This window comes from Rattus norvegicus, chromosome 10 (genome assembly GCF_036323735.1).
Source record: "Rattus norvegicus strain BN/NHsdMcwi chromosome 10, GRCr8, whole genome shotgun sequence".
Taxonomy (NCBI): domain Eukaryota; kingdom Metazoa; phylum Chordata; class Mammalia; order Rodentia; family Muridae; genus Rattus; species Rattus norvegicus.
Window position 1 is genome coordinate 35,556,498 of NC_086028.1, and position 12,482 is coordinate 35,568,979.

The window sequence follows — 12,482 nt, forward strand, 5'->3', positions numbered from 1 at the left end:
AAAACTACAGACCACATCAGGAGATTGACAGCATTGACAGTTTACCACCCTGCCCGCATTAGTAATGAAGGGTGGAACATGAGGTCATGTGAACTATGGGCTGGGGACCAAGTAGAATAAAGGTCATTAGGTCAGGCTGGCACCTAGTATGGTTGGGTAGGCTTTGAAAGCCAGAGATGTAGTCACTGGGAAGTTGGTCTAGGACTTTTCGGGAACTTGTTGCTGCCAGAGCGCCCTGGGAGAAACAGGCATATCAGGACCAGAGTTTAGCTTGTGTTAAGGTCATAACCATGGTGAGGACAAGGGTGGTCTTCATGACTGATGAGGTGGAATACCAGCCTGACTGCCAACTTCCATTAGGACACAGAAAGGCAGGAGGCAAGGTTCATGTGGTTCCAGGCCTGGGGGCAGCAGACCCCACTGCTTTGTGCAGAGCTAGCTGGAGCACCTGAAGCTTTAAGGAGTCAAATTGTTTGGAGCTGATCCATTTACCTGACCCCAGGTTTGGGGACCTCTTTACCAAGGGCTGGGTCTTGGAGAAGGTGTTCTAAAATATAATGCCCAGGAGGGTCACCCTCCCCCCCTTTTTTTAAAGATTTACTTATTTAATTATACACTATTGCTATCTTCAGACACACCAGAAGGGGGCATCTGATCCTATTACAGAGGGTTGCGAGCCTCCAAGTGGCTGCTGGGATTTGAACTCAGGAACCTCTGGAAGAGCAATCAGTGCTCTTAACCACTGAGCCATCTCTCCAGTCGAAGGTCACCCCTTTGATGGCTAATCTTGGCTGTTCCTCATACACTGGGAAGAGATACTCACAGATGAAGAATTGCCTCCATCAGATTGGCCCACAGACCTGTGGAACTGCTGATGGATGGAGAAGAGCCCCACCCACTCCTAGGCTGTATAAAGACACAAGCTGAACAGAAGCAGGAAGCAAGCCAGTAAGCAGAGATCCTTCATGGTCGCCACTTCAGCTCCTCCTGCCAGGTTGTTTTCAGTCAGTGTTTTATCGTAGAAACAGGAGAGCAAACTGGGGACCCCCTTCCCCCCAAAAAAAATCACTGAGACGAGAATAAGGTTAGCAACAATAATTACCATGCCGGAGATGAAATTGGCATTTCCAAAAGATCTTTATAAAGCCTCATTGCTTTGGATAGGCCTGAAGCGCGTGCTTGGGCTAAACAACTATGCCAGCTTGGCGGTTCAGCTTCAAGATATGCATCAGGCCAGCTCCAGCCTCATGGCGACTCTAGTGCCCCCTACAGGAGATGCATAGGAAAGTCACTGTGTGCTGCCTTGGGGAAGGGTACCCTCTGAGACCTTTAGTGCCCAAGAAGTCATCAGGTCAGCAGGTGGCCTGGTGGTCTGGGCCCCAACATGCCCCCTCTCAGTATCCCTAGGTGACCCAAGGATGGCCCCATCTCTAAATTTCTCAAGAGAAACTAGGTGTTCTCAATGATTTCCAATGTGAAATCTTCCACGTTTCAAATGCTGTCAACCAAATTAGGTATTTTTAAAAAGTGCCTGGGGGCCCCAAGGAGTACCCCCTTCAGTCTGTTGTTCCCCTGGGGCTGCCTTTGTGTGACCCTGAGCAAGATGAGGGCAGAAGGTGGTGTCTAGCTCCTTCCCCAGGGGAGGACTTTTTCTGTGGAAATTACCATCTTCCTTGCTTTCCAAGGTGGCTCTGAAGGTTAGCTGTCCCTGTGCGCTGAAAATGCAAAGAAATAAATGCATGAGAATAGATCAGCAATCCCTCAAGCCCTGTGTCAGGTTGAAGTCCCAGGCGGCTCCTCTGGAAGCATCAGGATGGCCCTGAATCATCTCCAGGCGGCCAAGTGGAGCAACACTCAGCTCTGCTCCCTGCAGGGCTGGCCCGTTCCCCATGTCTAGAGTAGCCCTGAACAGGACCTTTCCATGTTTGTGCATGCGTGCATGTGGGTTCATTGCATGCACTTGTGAGCATATGGCTATGTACTACAGATGTGTAGTTTTGTGTTTTAACTTAATTATGTCTGTGCCAGCATGGTGTGTGTGTGTGTGTGTGTGTGTGTGTGTGTGTATACACACACACATATATATATATACTTATATATACACACATACATGTTTATATAAATATGTTATAGGTAGTGGTATGTACTATACATATATATGAATATACATGTTTATATACATATGTTATAGGTAGTGTGTGTATACAGGTTTATATACATATGCTACAGGTAGTGTGTATACAGGTTTATATATATGTGTTATAGGTAGTGTGTGTGTATGTGTGTGCATCTGTGTGTATGTGCGCGTGTGTGTGCATGTGTGTGTGCGTGTGTGTGTGTGCATGTGTGTGTATGTTACACTGTCAGTTTGCCATGTTAAAGGTAAGCTGCAGTGCACGAAGCATCTGTCTGGCTGTCCCACACATAAGGGTTTATTATCTATAAAATGGAGTCATTTGTACTGAAGGTGCCCACTATGTGACTGAGTGGAGAGATTTGCTGGGTTGCAGGGAGTAGGACCATATGCCAAGCTGCCTCGTAACTTCACAAGTGGCTACCCTCAGATGTTTGGTCTCACCAGTGGGAATCAAGGCAAACAGCTAGAAGAAGTGGGCGAGGCATCCTGGGCTCTGGTCCTGATGGTGCTGCCGATTACCCTCAGCTGAGATCCCTTAGGCTCTACTTCTGAGCATGATCGGTGTGTAGCTAAGTACTGGCCATATGGGGGCAGGCAGGAAGTTCCCCCCCCCAGGGCAGACTGAAGGAGGTGTCCTGAGAGGGATGTATGTGGGTTCCTGAGCAATTTCATCAGTATCAGGGTGGCGGGCAAAGTTCCCCGATGAGAAGGGAGTGGGCATGAAGGTCCTGACCCAGAACATGGGTATCAGACTAGTGGAGTCCTTGAAAGGTTGAGAGAGAAAGAGGGAGAGAGAGGGGGGGGAGGGAGGGAGGGAGGGGAGGGAGAGTGTGTTCTGGGAGGAAAGCTAGGAGTGGGGGGACACTGGACGGTGCATACTGCCTGGGTTGAGCCTCAGTTTCCCCATTTATAGCAAAAGGCAATGGCATCCTATAGGTACAACAGTCTTTTGACACTTGGGCAGCCCTTAGCCTTTTAAGGAAGTAAGATAAGGGCTGGCACCGCAAAGTCACTCCTGATCTTCCTCTGTGTCTGTCCCCAAAAGCTGTGCATTTGCTAGTGTCATGAGGTTGCCACAGTCCTTGATGCTTTCTGCTGAGTGCTGGGTAAAAGGTGGACTTGAAGCCACTGAGGTGTTAGCACTTAGTGTTTGTCACTATTGCCCTTCTCTGGACTTCTGAAAGGGCACATTGCTCCAGGCTTAGGGTGTTGTGAGTTGTATATGAGACAATGGTCACCTTAATGCCATCCGGATAACTGACTGGTAACTGAGTTGTACCCAAATGGGTTCTGTCTTTCTGTAATGCCCCTGGGCAAGGGGTGATGGGCTGCTACCAAAGAAGGTGTCCTTTCCTTCCAGGAGCCTCCCAGGGCAACCTGGACAGCCTCAGCAGAGCCCTAGGTGTCCTGGAGGAGCGCATCAACAGCTCACGGCGGAGGGTGCGCAGGCACGCTACGGACGATGACTACAACATTGAGGTCCTGCTGGGCGTGGATGATTCCGTGGTCCAGTTCCATGGAAAGGAGCACGTGCAGAAGTACCTGCTGACACTCATGAACATTGTGAGTCAAGGCTGAGGGGTGTGGGGAACAGGGCTTGAGTAGGACAGGGAAATCGGGTTTGGATAGGGATTGGGTGGTGGCTGGGTGGGTCTATGGGTGGGACAGAGAGTAGGACATTGGACAACTGGGCTGGAAGATGGATGTGATGTGGTTAGTGTTAATTGCCAACATAACAGACTCCAGAATCCCCTTGGAGATGGGTCTCTGAGCATGCCTGTGGGAAATTATCTTGACTGTATTAATTAAGGTGGGAAGACTCCTCCACTGTGGGCAGCACCATTCCCTAGGCTGGGATTCTGGGCTGTATGAATGGAGAAAGGAGTTGAGCAGCATCATTCATCCCTTTCTGCTTCCTGATTGTGGCTGTGATGTGATCAGCTACCCTGAGCTCCTGCTGCCTTGATTTCCCCACTACAACCAACTACACCCTTGATCTGGGAGGCAGAATAAACTCTTTCTTACTTCAGTTTCTTTTGTCAGAGCATATGATCACAGCAATGGAGAAAAAGATATGATCGAGGGGTATTGGGGGACTGGGCTGGAATCTAGGGTGGGGCCTTATGGGGCAGAGCTAAACTGACAGGCTGAGATCCTCTCTATTCAGGAAGATCCCCGAAGCCATGCTAGGAGATGAGAAGTTGAAGGAAGGACTAGGCTATGACCGTGACTATGCCTCTCAAACGGAGGGTGAGGAAGGGCTGTTTTGTGGGAGGAGAGTGGGCTTACAAGGCGCTGCAATGAACAAGGATGTAGCTGGAGGTGGGCAGACCCAGGTACAGAGATGGGCTCTGTGTCTGGAGCTTAACTCTGCCTTTCTTGGTCAGGTGCTGAGTCTTGGGGAACTAAGGTGGCACACAGAGCATGTTCTAGAGGGTCCTGGTGAAAGGATTCATCAGGGATAGAAGGAAGAAAGTGAGTGAGCTGAAGTCTGGAAAGAGATTCCCCCTCACACCCGTGAGTGGTCTCCATCTCCTAAGCTGCCCTGGTTATGTCCTTGGCTCCCTGAACCTGCACCTTTCCCCATGCACAATCCTTTGCATGTGTTGGTTTTATTTTGGGGAATGCTAATCTCACATTAATTTTTGAAAAGTCCCTTTAATTTAATAATAATGAAACCATAATTATTGAAGTTAACAAAGCTCTGAGATATGGCTGTAATAATAATAGTAACAACAAAAATAAATAAAACCATAATTACTGCAACTAATGATCTGCCAATGTGTGGCTGGTTGTGTGCCAGGCCCAGGCTAGCCACTTGCTGTGGAAATCTTCACTCTAGGCCTATAAGACCGGAAAATATGCAGATCTCATCAGCCTCCAGAGCATGTACTCTTCCCCCAGATCCACTGCTGTCCAACTCGCAGGGAAAAGGCAACGCTTAGAATTAGAAAGACTTCAAAACAACAACAAAAACAAAGAACAACAACAACAAAACCAGGGCTGGAGAGATGGCTTAGAGATTAAGAGTGCTGACTGCTCTTCCAGAGGTCCTGTGTTCAATTTCCAGCAACCACATGGTGGCTCACAACCATCTGTAATGGGATCCAATGGCCTCTTCTGGTGTGTTGAAGACAGCTATAGTGTACTAACATACATTAAGAAAATGATGATGATGATGATGATGATGATGATGATGATGGTGATGATGATGGCCACCATGATCATCATAATAATAATAACAATAACAGAAAGATCTGGTGTATCCATGTGAATGAGGTTCCAGTCCTCTGAGCCTTGGTGTTCCTATCATTAAAAAAGGGGTCAGTTCCCTCTTGCACCCAGTAGGCTGGTTTAAATTCCATAATGGAAGTGAATGGGTTTTTCAGTCTCTAAGGTAATGATATTTTCAAGCTCCAAATAAAACGTGTTTTTGCTCACACGACAGTGACAAGATCACAGAGAACACCCTGCCTGAAGGTGGGGGGACTGGGACTTCTTCATGGGGCAGATGCATGAAAATCCTCCTCTTTCCTCTTTGGAGGCTCCTACATCACAGAGCTCCTCGGAGGACATCTACGACTCTCTCTAAGTTTCAGTCACAAGCTTCCATTCACTGGTGCACATCCCTGTGATCCAAGTGTAGCTCTGTTTTAAATAATGATGGCAAGATGGTTTGGTTTCTAGAAAAACACCAGAAACATAAGAATTCTTGAATTGATTCCCCAACTCATTGTCACAACAACATGAAGATTTTAGGAGATAATCCCGAGGTGTTGAGAAAGGACGTCCGGGTCACATCTGTTTCCCTTGTCACACGGATATGCACTCGTGCACAGCAAGTGTTTATTGGCCAAGGGCTTGGCCTCGTGGGCAGGGTGTCAAGTCCATCAGAAGCCAAGGGCAAGGCACAGAGTCCTGGGACTCAGTGAGACTGGCGGGGAGGGGCAGTCACCCCTCATCTAAGCTCCTGCTGTTTCAAGAGTTCCTTGTCTAGATTAGGGGAGATTAGGTTTCCCCACTGTAGGAGCAGAATGTCACTTCCCTGTGACTTTTGGAGAGTGTTCGCACAGTTGGGAGAGGGACTGTACAAGGCTGGTGGGACACTCTGGTGGCCTTGGAGAAGGAGAACAGTGAAGACACCCTTCTAGAATATTGCCGTGTGACGGAGCTTTCTGTAGCTGTCCTTCTGGGCTCTGAAATGTTGTACCCACTGGCCAGGCCGCATCGTGAGTTTGTGAAATGTGGCCAGTGAGAGGAAGAACTGATCGGTCTTTTTTATCCAATAGAATTTTAAAGTTTAATTAAAAGTGTTTTAATAAAAGATGTCTAGCCTGGGACTGGGAAGATGACTTGGTGGGTAAAGTGCTTACTATATAAGCCTAGGACCTGAGTTCAGGTTCCCAGCAGTCACACAAAAATCTGGGCTCCCTGCCACATATCTATAGTCCCAGTCCATCTGGGGCAGTGAGCTCCAGGTTCAGTGAGAGATACTAACTCAAAAGGTAAGGTTTCTACTTATCTGTGGAAGTGATAGAGCAGGCACCTGACTTCCCCCTCGGGCTTTTTCATTCACACGAGGACCTGCTCAAGTGCAATTGTGTTTGCTCACATGCATGTGCATGTCCCCACCTGCATGTGCATGTGCACACACACATACACACAAATGTGTGTGTACACTACTCACACTCACCTACTTACACACCCATAAAAATAAACTAAGGGATTAAGGAGGATGCCTGATACTTGGCCTCTCCACAAGCACGTAAGAGTGCATTTGCTCACATGCACTCCAAATAAAGAAGGGGGCAGGGAGGGAACAGCAGGCTTAGAGGCTCTGGCCTATAATCCTAGCTACCTGGGAAGTTGAAGTAGGAGGATCTTGAGTTCCAGACCAGCCTTGGCAACTTAGTAAGCTCTTGCTTCCAAATAACAGTAGCCAGGTGACATATACCCAAAAGATGCCCCAACATATAACAAAGACACATGCTCCATTATGTTCATAGCAGCCTTATTTATAATAGCCAGAAGCTGGAAAGAACCCAGATGCCCTTCAACAGAGGAATGGATACAGAAAATGTGGTACATCTACACAATGGAATATTATTCAGCCATCAAAAACAATGACTTTATGAAATTCAAATGGAAAATGGATGGAACTGGAAAATATCATCCCGAGTGAGGTAACCCAATCACAAAAAAACACACATGGTATGCACTCATTGATTAGTGGATATTAGCCCAAATGCTTGAATTATCCTAGATGCACAGAACACATGAAACTCAAGAAGAATGACCAAAATGCAAACGCTTCACTCCTTCTTTAAAAGGGGAACAAGAAAACCCTTGGCAGGGAATAGGGAGGCAAAGTTTAGAACAGAGGCAGAAGGAATACCCATTCAGAGCCTGCCCGACATGTGGCCCAAACATATACAGCCACCCAATTAGATAAGATAGATGAAGCAAAGAAGTGCAGGCAGACAGGAGCCAGATGTAGATCTCTCCTGAGAGACACACCCAGAATACAGCAAATACATAGGCGAATGCCAGCAGCAAACCACTGAACTGAGAACGGGACCCCCGTTGAAGGGATCTTAGAAAGGACTGAAAGAGTTTGAAGGGGCTTAAGACCCCATATGTACAACAATGCCAACTAACCAGAGCTTCCAGGGACTAAGCCACTACCCAAAGACTATACATGGACTGACCCTGGGCTCCAACCTCATAGGTAGCAATGAATTGCCTAGTAATGGCACCAGTGGAAGGGGAAGCCCTTGGTCCTGCCAAGACTGAACCCCTAGTGAACGGGATTGTTGGGGGAAGGGTGGTAATGGGGGGAGGATGGGGAGGGGAAGCCCATGTAGAAAGGGAGGGGGAGGGGCTAGGGGGATGTTGGCCTGGAAACCGGGAAGGGGAATAATAATCGAAATGTAAATAAGAAATACTCAAGTTAATAAAGATAAAAAAAAAAGTAGTCATGTGGTGCTGGCGCACACCTTTAGTACCAGCACTCGGAAGGCAGAGGCAGGTGGATCTCTGGGTTTGAGGCCAGTCTGGTCTACACAGTGAGTTCCAGGACAGCCAGGGTTACACAGAGAAATCCTGTCTTAAAAAGACTGAACAACCAAAATAAAAAAACAAAACCAACCAAACAACCAAGCAAACAAACAAAAAACCAACAACAACAACAACAAAAGAATCAAAATAAAGGTAAAAAGAGAGCTAGGAATATATAGAGGTGGTAGAGGGCTTGCCAAGCACATGAGTGTCACCCTCAAGCACACAGGCCATCTTCACCATTTCTAAGGGCACAGCTCATATGTGGCATTAGTGTCATTCACATGGACATGCAAAGGCCACACCATCGGTGCACAGGGCTCTCTCCATCTTGCAGAGCTGAATCTCCCACCATTAAATACTGACTCCTCACCTGATCCCTTAGGTGCTGGCTGCTATAATTCTGATTTTGGTGCTCTAATTAAACCACTCTGGACCTGTAATCCAGTGAATTTGTATGATATTTGTCCTTCGGGATCGAGCTTATTTAATTTATTTTATTTAGTGTGATAGTCTAAAGGTTGTTCATATTGTAGCCTGTTGGAATTCCATGTGTGTGTGTGTGTGTGTGTGTGTGTGTGTGTCTGTGTCTGTGTCTGTGTCTGTGTCTGTGGTGTGTGTGCATGTGCTGTTTTGCTTTGTTTTTAATACTGGTCTTTCTATGTATCTCAAGTTGGCCTTGAATTCATGATCCTCCTGCCTCCAACCTCCTGAGTGGGAATGTCCAATCTTTCTCCTTCTGGAGGCTCAATAAAATCCGTAGTATATTTAGACAGGTTTTGTTTATCCATTCGCCCATTGATGGGCACCTGGGCAGCCTCCACCTCTTGGCTGTTGTGACTAAGGCTTCTGTGAACACGAGTTGCAGATTTCTGTTCACCGTTGTTTCCCATTCCTTTGGCTACAGACATGGGAGTAGAAAGACTGAATCATAGGGTAATTCTATGTTTGACTTTCAAAACCACCACGCTGCTTTCCACGGCCGCTGTATCATCTTATGTGCCCACCAATAGCGTGTGAGGGTTCCCAGCTCTCCGCAGCCCACCACACTTGTCATCCTGATAGTAGCCACACTAATGGAGACATGACTTGTAATTAATCAGCACTGAAGTCTAAGTTGCCAGTGTGGCCAGGGGCAGCCATCCTGAGTGTTGCATTGTGGGAAAGCCTGCTGCGCGCTCTTCTGAACTTGGAATTGACCTCCGTTTACTAAGCAAGCCTGGGCAACTCTGGGTCTGTGGACCTCAAGCCACAATACCAAATAGCCCTCCAAGGCCCAGCCAGTGGCTAGTAACAATCCTCTTATGAGTCCACATCTGGTCCCGGGATTCCCCAGGTTGGAACCAAAGTAGCATCATGGAGGCATCAACATAGCACTGGGCTGTGACAGAGCTCAGTAGTTGGTAGAATGCAAACCCAGATGTGGCCTTGGGTGGGCTGTAACTGCACTCTGGGTCACGTGACTGTTGACATGTGACAGCAGGTAGGGGTGGCTCCATGGCGGAAGGACAGCCTGATCAGTGAGCTGCCCACTGACCTGGGTGTTCTAGGAGAGACTTTTCTAGACATAAGACACACACATGTCTATTCCAAAGGGAACACGGGCTGAATAGACCAAAATAACAACCACATCAAAGTCCAACTCAGTGAACCGAAGAGGTTTTATTGGTTGGTGTATGGGCGAGGCGTCACTTACAGGAGCAGAGAGGACCAAGAAGACTCTGCCTCCTTAATGGGTTCTATAACGTCCTCAAACAATGAGCACAAACAGCTGGACACCACAGGTCCAAGCAAACGAGCCTAGGGGAGTCATCACACTCAGATCACAACAGAAAGTGAAAATCTGCCGTCTGCCCCAATCCCTGCTTCCTGTCAGACCCACTGGAGGGTGAGGGTGTCTGCTGATCACTTTATGAGACCCACTTACCCTGAGACGCCACCTACCAACTCCTTCCCCGCCAGCCAGACCCACTTCTCCCAGTTCCCTACCTAAATTCGGAAAAGTATTCTTTTTTTCAGTTCATTAAAACAGTCTATATTTAACACAGATAATATATTATTGATGCCATAAGATTAGAATGAACTCATATAGATCTCTCCATATTTTCTCCCAGAAACTCCTCTCCGAGGCTTCATTTTAATGAGTGTGGAATGTTGTTGCAGTGAGGGAGCGTGTGCTTTTTATGTAACTGGTTATTTACACGACGTCTCCGGGGAATAAAACTCACTTCCCTTTCGGAGGTCAGATGTGCCACCTACTACTGTACACCCTTATGGCTGAGTCTGTCCTTCGTCCTTAATTACTTCCTTAGCCTGGGCGCCCGAGAGTTAAGTCTGCCAACAAGTAACGCACATGTTAAAGTCTTCTAGTCTGTGTGGCTTCATTATCAGTGTCTGCTCCACTGAGGAATGACCCCTGCCTCATTCTTAGTTGTGGTGATTTATAGCTTCCATGGTGATATCCATGGAATATTTTCTGTTGCAAGCTATATCTATTCTGTTAATTTTTATTTATTTATATTCTCTCTGTGTGTGTGTGTGTGTGTGAGAGAGAGAGAGAGAGAGAGAGAGAGAGAGAGAGAGAGAACAGGTGGAGGTCAGAGAACAACTTTCAAGAGTCAGTTCTTTCCTCCCACCAAGTGTGTCCTAGGAACTCAAGTCATCGGGCTTCAGAGCAAGCACCTTGACCCCGCTGACCATTGCAAGGTGAAGGGCTCAGAGGAGGGAGCCCTGAGATGGCCTCTCGACACAGAGTATGCTTAAGGTCATTTCAGACATTGCTAGAAGACCGCTCCTAACTCCAAGCCAAGAGTCATTGGAAAATATTTTTTTTTTTTTTTTACGAAACAAGTCAGCAACTCAAACACGAGAAGTTTTAAATCAAGAATTCTAACACAAACCACTGCAGAGATAAATCCATTTAATGCGGGCTTGGAAGTGACAGTAGGAAAGCACGAAAAGTCTTTGTTCTGGGTAATTAAATCATTTGCTTCCGTGTGAGCACGTAGCTTAGTGCGTGAAGTTCCTAATATGTAGTGGCCTCGGGCCTGAGGGTGTTTCAGGCTGGGGCTTGTTGGCGTTGAGCATGGAGACAGCATGCACAGCACGATCATGGTTCACAGCAAGGCTGCAGGGAAGTTGTGCTGTCCGACACAGGTGAGCACAGCCAGCAGCACCTCAGGTCCCTTACAATTTTGTGTATAACCTGGAATGTTTTATTGATATCACAATATCAATATTGTTTTCAATCCCCATGTTCCATTTTCCGAGCTTACTGGGCTCCAAACCCGAGGTTTAGGAAGCTGTGAGATTTAGAACACGTGACTGACTTCTCAAGCTGTGCTTGTATGTGATTCAATGATGCTGCGGGTTTGTTTCCTCTGACGTCGTCACAGCACACAGCTGTCACACAGAGGTTCGGTGACCTTGACAGATGACCGTGACGTCATTAGTGGAGAGGAGTGTCTCAGCTCCATTGTCATCACAGTGGACCAGATGGCCCACAGAACTAGTGCCTAAGTAATTCCTACTATCTGGCTTTAAGAAAAAAAAAAACCTTGAGCGACAGCCGTGGCCCTTTCTGTGGCCCTCGGCAGGGGTGTAGCTGGATGTGCTGGTGGGGAGAGCATTCAACAGGGAGAGCATTCGGCAGGGGATATGCACCTATTTTGGAGTCAGAAGCAGCACTTACCTGGTGAAGTTTCCTTGGACTCAGTTTCTCTATCTTTAAACCTGAGGCTTTTACCTGACACCATACCAGCCAAACTTCCACGAGAGGAAGAACGAACCCTCCACACACAAAGTTTCCCTTGCCTTCTCCTTGAAGCTGGAGTAGCCCTTATCTGAAGGATGCCTTGCTGACCTCACAGTCGAGCTGAGATTTATCTTTCTCCTACTCAGACCCCAAGCTACCCAGCACACCACTGTTAACTGCCTCAAAGGTTCTCTGAGGTCGCTTTGAGGATTCCTTCTAAACGAGTGAATGAACTGGCTGTAATCTCCATTTGAAAACAGTTTAGTAGATTTCTGGGCAAGAACAGTCTCTCTGAGCTGTGCGAACCACTCTTCCACTAAGGGCAGACCCATTCCTTAGGCTTGGAGAGCACGTGGGGTTCAGGAGTCCCCCTCCGCCTTCAGAGCCGAGCCTGTACCTTTTGATTTCTCCTAGCAGGATGAAGGTCCTCAGCACAGTGTGTTCTGAAACAACTCGTGTTCAATGAACAATCTATTTGTGCCAAGACTTGGATATGTTTCCTCTTTTCTTTTCTAATTTAATCCAGAAATTGGC

At 47.3% G+C, this 12,482-nt stretch overlaps 1 protein-coding gene across 1 annotated transcript in view; it reads left to right on the forward strand.

The window, feature by feature from the left end:
* Adamts2 (ADAM metallopeptidase with thrombospondin type 1 motif, 2) overlaps window positions 1-12,482 on the forward strand; it is a 205,454-nt gene that overhangs the window by 134,468 nt on the left and 58,504 nt on the right. Inside the window, 1 exon segment of the mRNA NM_001395424.1 lies at window positions 3,498-3,700. Within this exon segment, the coding sequence (NP_001382353.1) occupies window positions 3,498-3,700 (203 nt within the window).